This window comes from Carex rostrata, chromosome 11, assembly GCF_964058835.1.
Source record: "Carex rostrata chromosome 11, lpCarRost1.2, whole genome shotgun sequence".
In the NCBI taxonomy this organism is placed as follows: domain Eukaryota; kingdom Viridiplantae; phylum Streptophyta; class Magnoliopsida; order Poales; family Cyperaceae; genus Carex; species Carex rostrata.
This window is the reverse complement of record NC_135928.1, coordinates 11870980-11881749: the sequence shown is the minus strand read 5'-3', so window position 1 is coordinate 11881749 and position 10770 is coordinate 11870980. Positions and strand designations below refer to the sequence as shown.

At 34.5% G+C, this 10770-nt stretch overlaps 2 protein-coding genes across 2 annotated transcripts; both read right to left on the bottom strand.

Annotated features, from left to right (window-relative positions):
- Nucleotides 1-288: 288 nt before the first annotated feature.
- Nucleotides 289-5304, bottom strand: HPR (hydroxypyruvate reductase). Its single transcript, XM_078310685.1, has 12 exons — nucleotides 4837-5304; nucleotides 4606-4746; nucleotides 3999-4120; nucleotides 3817-3898; nucleotides 3625-3697; nucleotides 3454-3545; nucleotides 2066-2140; nucleotides 1866-1973; nucleotides 1583-1660; nucleotides 1193-1237; nucleotides 991-1105; nucleotides 289-517 (listed from the first exon to the last, which is right to left on the bottom strand). Exons 1-12 carry the CDS (start codon nucleotides 5041-5043, stop codon nucleotides 495-497), a joined length of 1161 nt encoding a protein of 386 aa, XP_078166811.1. The 5' UTR covers nucleotides 5044-5304; the 3' UTR covers nucleotides 289-494.
- A 1387-nt stretch (nucleotides 5305-6691) lies between these two features.
- On the bottom strand, nucleotides 6692-10375 carry LOC144561660 (rac-like GTP-binding protein 5). Its single transcript, XM_078310686.1, has 7 exons — nucleotides 9947-10375; nucleotides 8750-8837; nucleotides 8379-8488; nucleotides 8213-8276; nucleotides 7790-7854; nucleotides 7630-7695; nucleotides 6692-7217 (listed from the first exon to the last, which is right to left on the bottom strand). Exons 1-7 carry the CDS (start codon nucleotides 10043-10045, stop codon nucleotides 7113-7115), a joined length of 597 nt encoding a protein of 198 aa, XP_078166812.1. The 5' UTR covers nucleotides 10046-10375; the 3' UTR covers nucleotides 6692-7112.
- Between the last annotated feature and the right edge of the window lie 395 nt (nucleotides 10376-10770).

Sequence of the window (10770 nt, the reverse complement as noted above, 5' to 3'; positions counted from 1 at the left end):
ACCATCCCTCAGAGAAAGCATATACAGTATATCAGAAGCTCAGGCTCAGAGTATTTAGCAAACTAATATTATATTAGTTGCATGGATGCTGTCCCATATTGTTTTTGGTGACTGGTAAGTGATGCAAGTTTGAAATTCTTTTTCTTTTTCATAGACTTTAATTTGATTTTTCATATTCCAAAGATTGGCCTAATTCATGTAATCATGATATTATTGTTCAACTATTATGTTTTCTGTACCGAAACTATTGCATGATTTGAGATCTCTTTCTTGTTTCTAATCCCATCATTGAAGCTCAGAAAGAAAATCAATTGCTTAGATTTAGTTGTGTGCATCAACTGATTTGCTCCACTAACTACCCTCCAGCAACTATACCAGTCAAAAATATCACAACCCATCCAACCAATATACATCAAAACCATTTATTTTATCTGAATATGTCATGTAGATTTTATGACTTCAAGCCTCTTAACCTGAAGTAATAGCCCACAGACTCAAAGCTTTGAAGTAGGCAACCCTACAAGTAGAGTTATTGTGTCAAAATTAACAGAATATATCAGTGAAGGAAGCATTTTCTCAGGTAAGAAGTTGTGGGCAGTATCATGTGGTACAAACTTCCGGGATCAGCGCATCAAGTGGGGAGACGAAATTTTTTTAAATACCATAATAAAAAAACAAAAAAACAAAAGACCTATATTTGGGGGATTTTCATATTTACCCGGACCGTACAATCAATCTGCAGCCCATTTATGGGGGGTTGTGGGGCCCAGGTAAATTTGGAAATCCCCCAAATCTAGGGTCTTTTGGTTTATCTTTTTTTTTTTTTGTGCTACAAATAAAAATTTCGGAGTGTGGAGACATAACTGTTTCTTATGTTCGGTAGAGTATATGCACACGTGTTGAATTAGTGATCTAGGCAAGGTTGGTACCATAAATAATACAAATAAATTTTAGCAGAAGAAGGTCTAAATAGAGAATCTGGGAATGTACCAAGTTTCTTGGCATTAACAATGCTTGGAGAAGCCGGTGGAGGGACAGAGTTCTCATCTAAGAATGGTTCGACTTGATTTGGGTTAGCCCAAACAGGATATCCCTTGATCTTACCCTGTCATCGAAAACATAAATGTGAAATCAGACTTCCAACGAAGGAGAAAAATGGAATTTACACATCTTAGGTATTATTTTTACTTACCAGTACATTCAGAGCAGCAAGTGTAGCCATTCCCTCCCGTGTCCACTGGAAAGTACATATCGATTATGAAAATTGCTCTAATACATCAGGTTTTTGGTGAGTAGTTAATATTTATTGATCTGATGGTTATTCTATCTTTTTTGAGTTTCCTAATATTAAATGACAAGGATAGAAAAGTAATTTTTGTCATGGTCCAAATTTATTAGTGAATACTTCCTTACTAAATTGGGAGGTGGTCTTAAGAACAAAGCAAATATTTTCATATTTACCCTTGTTTGATAGGACGATTTAAATTGACTACTATATTTTCACTAATTAAATGTGTGCCTCTATGCTTTTTCCAAATTTATATATCAAAATATTTAAATTGTAAAAGATTAAAAAGCTTACCTTGGAAGCAGATGCAATGTGAGGAACAACTACAGCATTTTTCATTTCAGCCAGTCCCGGTTTCATGTAAGGCTCATCCTGTTCAAGTAATATACAAAAATTCATTTCAGACTTGAGAGAAAAATCAATTTCTAACTCCTATTAACTTTTGAGTCTAGGATTTCATTTTGGGACTTTTGCTATGATACCATGTGAAACAGTTATTTTATCTGAAACAATGATGCATAGAAATCCAATTTATTGTGCTTTTTTATACTTTGTATATAGAAAGTAAAAGAGTTACCTCAAAAACATCAAGACCAACACGAAACATAGGGTTTACTCGGAGATGCTCCACAAGGTCTACTTCGTTTATTACTGGGCCTCGGCTACAATTCACAAGTACTGCTTCCTATAAAGAAGCAGAATAGCCTCTTAGTTTGGAGCATAAGTAATATAATTTATTTATATTAATCCTTCTATTATAAGAAGTGGGTTTTTTACTTTCTTCATGATGGCTAGGCTCTCCTTGTTTATCAAATGGTATGTAGTTTTGTCCAATATAGGGTGCAGGCTAATCTGTCAAACAATACAAAACAAATTGCATCAATCAAATAATTACTACAGTCTTGCAATTATTCTGTGATCAGAGCTAAGATGAGGATTGCTTGTGTCTACACTCTACACACATCTTCCAAATATTAATTTTGATGAATTATAATTAAAAGAAACTGCTTACATGTACAAATTATGTAGATTGTATAAATCTTTATCTTTAGAGTAGAACTAGGGTCTTACTAAGTTCACCAAGTCTCTTTGTGAACTCAACTCTAAAATCTATCAGATCGACTTCAAATGACTAATCCGAACCGTTAAAACTCATCTATCTTACGAGTGATGCGTCTACATATAAAAAATTTAAGGAAGCAGCTAACAGTCCCCCAACTCCAAGTCCCCCAACTCCAGTCCCCCAAAAATCCCCGGATATTTTCAACTAATTCTGTAAACATCAATACTAAATCCTGTAAACTAATTCTACAAATCCTGTCAACATAAAAACGCGTGAAAGCTGTTAAAAACGCGTGACAGCTATTGGGGACCACCTTATGTGAACATACACATATTATCCTGTGAACATACACATAGTATCCTGTAAACATACACATATTATCCTATAAACATACACATATTATCCTATAAACATACATATTGTACTTGAAATTATGGCAGTTGTGGCAGTTGAAAGCGCGTCAGAACTAAACTAAAAAGATAAGGCTTTTATACACGGGGATTTTCGGGAGACTGTAGCCCGGGGGACGTTACATTTTCTCAAAATTTAAACTTTCGAATTAATTTTGTATAGAGTCAAGTGGTCAAAAAGTGTTCAAAAAAATGAATGCATTAAAATTAATTTATAAACCTTCTAATTTTGACCGCTTGACTTTATGCTAAAGTAATTCGAAAGTTAAAAAAATTTGTATGTAGATGTATCACTCGTAAGGTAGACGGCTTTCTACGGTTCGCATGAGGACTTTCAAGTCAATCTCATAGGTTTTAGAGTTGATCTCACAAAGAGACTTGGTGAACTTAGGAACACCCTAGTTCTACTCTTAAGGGTACATTTGGATAAAACAAGGAATAGAGCAAGAATAGAGCTAATCTCAAGTTTGAGAATAGTAGCTAACTCAACTTTTGGTTGGATTAATAGAATAGTGAACTAACTCATATAAGACAAACAAAGAATAGTGGATTAGTACTATTCTTACTCCATCCAAACATCGAATAGCTCAAAAAAATAGTGTTATTCTCAGGTTAGTGCTATTCTTGCTCCATCCAAAAGGGGTGAACCCGTAAAGTCTTCCTTTCAATTAGTATAAATGTCAAAAGCTAACCACATCAGCCTCTCTAAGGACATCCTCCATGGTGGCTGCTCTTTTCCATGCAACTGGCTGCTCGCCATTTGCTTTCAGAAATTGGCCATAAGCTATGATAGGAAAAATATATTTTATTACATAAAATCTTAAGGTTTTGAAGACATAATATGAAAGAAAAAGAAAGCATGCCTGTGACAAACTTCTCAAGTCTTGTGGATTGATACAAGTCATAGTAAATGAGATTCATCTTGAAACCCTCAACCTACATTTATTTAAAAAAAAAAAAATGTACATCATTTCTTTTGACCAAAGTACCCTTATAATTACAAACAATTAAGATTACTTGACTGAAAATCTAATTCGAACGAAATTAGATAGTACCATCATCCTAGCATAGGCTGATCCAATACGGCCAGCTCCAATCACTCCAACTGTCTGCCCCTTGAGAAGATTTCCAACAAACCTGTTGAATCAATCATCAAAAGCTGGTATTGTATTTGCAAGGTTCTTTTAAACTATTAAAAGCATAGGAAAGCACCAAGAACATAATTAAATATGCATACAAATTAGGAAGCCATCCATCATAGAGTCCAGCACGCATAAACTGATCAGCTTCAACTATTCTTCTAGCGGCTGACAGGGAAAGTGAAGCCGCTAGCTCTGCAGTTGTCTCTGTAAGAACTCCCTATATATGTACCAAACAAGTTAATTCTTAAATTAGAATGTTATCCACAAGATTGAATCCAATAATTAGGGGTGAAAACGGAGCGGACAGTGGTAAAACCATATCCATATCCCTTTATTCATTTTCCGGATACGGATACAGAGCGGATATTAGATGGATACGGATACGGGTCCGAATCAGATCGGATAATTATGAAATAATATAAAAAAAATAATAAAAAATATTACAGTTCGTAATATTTATCTAATTATAATGGTCAATAACATAAAATTTTCATAATATATATTAAAATATATGGTATATATCTACTATCCGGATACGGATAATTGAAACGTAAAACTATATCAGTATCCTTATCACACAGATATTTGAATATCGGATATCCACATCTAAGTTTTCAAATAAGGATCGGATATTATCCATACCGTTTTCACCCCTACCAATAATTCAGAGAAAAATGAAAGAAAGAATTTTCACATATATACCGGAGTATTTCCAACTGCAATACCATACTTGGTAGCGGCATCCACGTCAACATTATTATAACCAACTGCCATGTTACTGAAGGTGGTCCCACCAGCATTTTTCAAAGCAGAGAACAGAACCTCTCCCCAATCTTCAGTCAGCTGGATACATACATTTCATTCAGGCATTTAATCATACACATATCATGCTATAATGCCAGTACCAGATGAGAGATGAAAACACATATATACCTGTCCAATTACACCGTCACATTTAGTGCCAATAAGTGCGAGGATATCCTCGACAGAGAGAATAGTTTTCTTCTCGGTACAGATCTCGACACGACAATCTTGATCAGTTAGAAGCTTGATCCAACGGGTGCCAGGCATCGGCTTTGTGCTGATGACTCTATACTTGCCGCTCGGATTCCACACTTCTATGGATATGGGCTTTGCCATTTTCTTCAAATGAGAAATGATGTTGCGATTTAGGAAGCAGAGAGGAGAGTGTTTAGGTGTGGATATAGTCGAGGCAATTCTATCGGGTTGGCGTGTTATGAGGCTAGAAAATTTTTGTGGGACGTTAATCAAAAGTGGGGGATAAGAGAAGGAGAAAAGAGAAGTGGCCCGGAGCGTTGGAGGGAATCAACGGTCACTACGCGCCTTGGCGCTTAGCAGCTAGCGCTCTCCAAAGTCTTCAAATCCAAACCAAAGCGGGATAAGGACCACAAATGCAAGATAAGACGCTCTTAATTTGCGCCATGTGGCATCTGCTTTTGCTTTTCATTTGCCACCTGACTCTCACTTTTAGGAGTGCGTATCCTCTGAGATATCTCAACTTTTGCGTGACCTACGTGTCCGGTGCCTATTCGGGGGTGATGTAGGGGGTCCGTATTTTGTGTGCTTTGAGATTCGTGTAGAACGTCCTTAAACGGTTGGGATTTTCCATAAAATCACGCAAAGTTTGAGATATCTCAGAGGATATGAATTCCACTTTTAGTCCTTGGGGATTGAAATCTGCTCATTTTCTTAAGAAATATAGCACTCTTCTGTTCCTCCATCCGAGCCGTTCTTAAGCTCTTTTTTTCATGTGTGTCCTACTTAGACTGCTCAAGCGAGGAAGGGGATCATTTGAGATTATAAAATTTAAATAGCTAATTATTTTATTTTTTACACATTCATCTGGGATCATGCGAATTCATGATTGCCTGGATTTTGAAAAATTTTGCATTTTAAAGAAAATTCTATTTCTTTCATTATATATGAGGATGATCATTTTTTCTGGTTGCAACGATAAAAATATAAATGATCGAAGGTGTTACTTTTCCCTTTCAGGAGTTGTCTATCTTCAGAAAACTATTATTAAAGAATTTGAACTTTGCAATTTTTTTTTTCTAAGTTTTTACTTTGTATTTTATTTTCGAGAATAATATCTAAAAGATATTGTAATGAGATCCTTTAATAAAAAAAAAATTAATACAAAGTTGTTGTTAGTTGTATTATGCATAGCGCATTTTGATCAATATTATGGATCAATATCTTTATTTTGGAAGTTTAAATAATCGATATGAACTATTCAAAATGATCTCTATTATGAAAATGTACTTAGATCAAAATTTTGACATTTTGACATTTTTTATAATATTTATTTTATTTTTTAGATAAATAGAAAATTACTTGATCTAAAGATTTTTTACCATTCAAAAGTAGTGATTTTTTACCTAATCCAAAACATAGTAAAAAATTAAATATAAAATTTATTTTGCAATTACATTTCATATGAAAATTATATTGAACAGTTCAAATCAACTATTTAGATTTTGAAAATGAAAATATCACTATGTAGCACGAACCAACTGCGCTATGCATGGTACCATGGCCTCCCTCAGTTGTAATTTTTAACTTTTATAATATTTTTTCAGGTAGATTTGTGAACTATACCATTAAGATTCAAATGATGCGTATATTGTGCTATGAATAATGAAACCATCGCTATAAGGTGCAGATAACTAATTGTAGCACAAGTGTTGGTATAATCCATGATCACTGGTATAGATCAAAACTTTTACCCCGTTGAACTTGCAATAATTTTGGGAAGTAATTCGAGTTATCAAGACATCAAAATGGAGCATAATAATAGTTCAATACATAATTTTAAACCTATACATAAACATACTCACAAGAGAGTTTCAAGTGAGTACACTAAGCTAGAAATAAATATCTTACTAAAAGCAAGCAGAAATCGAGACCTCTCAGTGATTCAAAACAAGATACAATACAAGTCCACAAAAGAACGACCACCCAATGAACTCACAATTTAGAATCACATGACAGCCAAGATAGCAGTAAAGATAGGTTGGTTGTTAAGACCACATCAAAGAGAAATGAAAAGCACCATCAAATAACTCCATGCATCAATCAATTAGCAACTTCAAATGTGGTCAGTAGTACGCTATACAGTTAAGACTACTTCCCAAAAGATCACTAATTCTGCTGCTGAGTTTTCATTCCCTTGTAGATAAATCTTATCACATTATTGAGCAAATCTTTTGTGACTTCTTCTTCTTCTTCTTCTTTTGCTTGGGTGGCTGGAGCACTACCTTAATGGCCGCATCAAAAACTGCCTTCACATTCTATTTGTAGTGGGAGGGGAGGAGAGAGAAAATATGTTAGATTCTCAAAATTGAGAAGGGGTTTACACAAATTAAACCCAATATTTCACAGTAACAAAATAACAGCAAGCATTGCTCAAATTAACAACATTAAACATTGTATGGCTTTTGCAAACAACATCCATAAATGGAACTATCTCTTGTTTAAATTGAAGCAAATTCGAACTTATATACTAAGAATGTTTCCTAATAAGACTTTGGGACAACCTAGTCACTTTTGCTTAACACTGGTATAATGGGTTGGGTGTAGTTAAAGACCCAAGAAAATAGGGGTTTAGGTTGCAAACATAAGAAATAACAAAATGGTGGTATGGAAAAAGGCAGGGTGAAATTTGCGAAAGAAAGAGGAAGTTAAAAAAACAAGAGAAGATACTTGTTGTGTCTTTGAGCTGCACTCTATGTAAGCAGCAGCGCCAATGAGCTTCCTTAGCTCTTCTCCCTTGACAAAATACAGAACAAAAGAAATATTAGTGCAATATAAGAAGGGTTATGGTTTAAAAAAATAAGGTAGAATGTAAAAACAAGACAATTACTTGAGCAGTGGAGATGGGAACAGCACCAGGGTGATCGGCAAAGAACTGCTTATCATCCCTCAGATCTAAATCAATCACACAATCTCTATAAGATTTACACTGATAAATTCATTACAGGCTTTTAAGTTCTACGCCATGAAGAGGATCAAAAGAACCTTCTAATGAGAAAAGGACATGACACATTCATGAATTTCAAAAGTTTTGTTATAATGACAATTCTTAAATCCCAGTTAGGTCAGATGAAACAGATAGTGAAGTTTCAACTTACAACCATATGATAGAAAATGAAGTTTTATCTCTAAAACAAGTTACATGCGTAGAGAAGAAACTAAGATGAGTAGGACACAACACCAAGAAATGGCATGTAAAATAATATAGACCAACAACTAGTAATGTTAAAATTTTGAAAAAAAAAGGAATTACCAAGCTTGGTCCCAACAAGAATAACAGGCACCCCAGGTGCGTAGTGTTTCAACTCAGGTATCCACTGATAATAACACAACAGATTAAAAGGTAAATAATTAATACAAACAGAATATTATTGACTGTAAAACAAATTAAAAGGAAAACCTAAAGAGCTAGTATGAACCTTTTTAGAAACATTTTCATAACTGGCCTTGCTAATTAGAGAAAAAGCCAAGAGAAAAACATCAGCACCACGGTAACTCAAAGGTCTTAACCGATTATAGTCCTCTTGTCCTGTTACATTGATTGAATTATTCATATTTAGATTATTACGAGAAGAAAACAAAGCATTAAATAATAATAATAATCATAATAATAAAAAAGGATAAACAAAGCAATAATAGCTTTTTCCCAAGTCTTTATAGTTTTGATTATTTGCAAAATGAAGTTGAAGAACCTAATTGAAATTGGGAAATGTTTAGATTGCTATATTGAAAACACAAATAGACTCAGCAAGAACAAAAGAATGAAGAATACAGAAAGAAGAAAAAATACCTGCAGTGTCCCAGAGGCCAAGGTTGACAGTGCTTCCATCCACAACAACATTAGCACTGAAGTTGTCAAACACAGTAGGTACATAATCCTGCAAAAGAAACACAATGATTCTTAGTTTAGTAAATCCACAGCCAATAAAGTTTTATGACATAACAGAAACAAAAGGATATAGAGAGCTAAACTTAAGCCAAATTTATTCTAAATAGTAATTATCAATTTGCTCTTTAGTATATAACAACTTAAACAAAAAGATGGTTACTATTTATATTATACTAGACTTCATTTCGTCTTGCATTAGGAAAGCATTAAAAGAACACAAGAAGAAAAACAATACTAAAATAATAGTAACTAGTAAGGAAATAGATCACTGTACCTTGCAGCTTAAGCTTACGGAAATAAACAATCAAAGCAATAAATACATTAATTATAATCCAGAACTACATATCAAAATTCAAAATCACACAAAGAACGTCTTTATTCTCTCTATTAGAAATCATTAGAAAATTTTAGCATTTTTGGATAGAACATCAAAAATGACAAAATAGTCAAAGCATGACTAAGGATTTATATCAGTAGAAGAATTGCATAATAACCTAAAGAAACCAGCCAAATAAATTAGGCACACCTTCAGAAGTCAGAAATTCAGAACAGAATACGGCAACAAAATGCTTAGTACTAAAAGTTTCATTGTCTCTTATATGCTTTAGCTCAAAGATACATGATGCCACAACTGAATAAAATTTAATAAAATAGTACAGATCTCTCAAAATGCACCAGTATACTAATTATTTTTGCTTCATTATATCAAAACCTATCTAATGTGCTAGTATGCGTGCAATTGTCATGAGCAATTAGGTTTTAACTGGCACGGAATCTGTAAATTATACAGAGTACAATTTGATCCCTTCAAAACTAAATGTACCTTCCCAGTAAAATTCTGCAAATTAACTTCACAATTCTTCCAAAACTCAAACATTAACTTTCAAGACCAAATTTTAACCAAAATAAAACCTGAAAGACTGGTACAAATGGAATGGATTCAGATTAAATATAAAAAGGAAACAAATTCTAACTTTTTCAACTACATTGATCACAGTACTTCAATTCTCACAGAAAAATCAACAAAAAACTATGACAGGAGTTTCATTTCGGCTCTAATGTGTCTAAAATCGGAAAAACAATGAAAAATATTTTCACCGTGGGAAATGTGTTACTGGTGTAGGAGATGAGCATGCAAGTCTTGCCGACGGCGCCGTCACCGACAGTAACGCATTTTATAAACCTCGACGCGCTCATCTCGCTCGTTCTCAGATCCACCACCTCTGTTAGGTTAGCGAAAGAAGAATCCCACCTCGCCTCTCTCGCCTTCCTTTTATTTCGAGAAAATGCACGCAAAAACAGGCGAGATTACCTAACGAGATCGCACCAAACGAACCAACACAAAACAAACTCAGGAAAACCCTAATCTAGAGAGAGAGAGAGAGAGATTGGTTGGGGGAAAGCGATGCGGTTGAAGCGGTCGCTGACCAGCTCGGACGAATGGCTGTAGCTGGGGTTGGGGTTGGGTTTTTGGGTGGGGACTAATGCGAGAAAGAGAGAGAGAAAGCTCTCATTAATTCAATTAATAATCAATCCTTTATTTTCATGAATTAGCATCCTCTGAGATATCTCATATTTTGTGCGACTTTTTGGAGAATTTCAACCGTTCAAATACATTCTACACGAATCTCAAAGCTCTACTAATACTGGCCCCCGCGCTATCCCCGAATAGACACCGGACACGTCGATAATGCAAAATATGAGATATCTCAGAAGATACACACTCTATTTTCATTGAGACAGCTAACGATAGAGTCCGCATCGTCTGCATTAACTCAGAAGAGCATTTTTTTGATCTAACGAATCTTAACCGTCTGATTTTAATCGGATCCCTTTAATATTAGTGTGGCTCAAGTTCGCACAGTTCTTAAAGCAAATCGGACGGTTCAGATGTATTAACTCAAAAGATTTTTTCTTGAGTT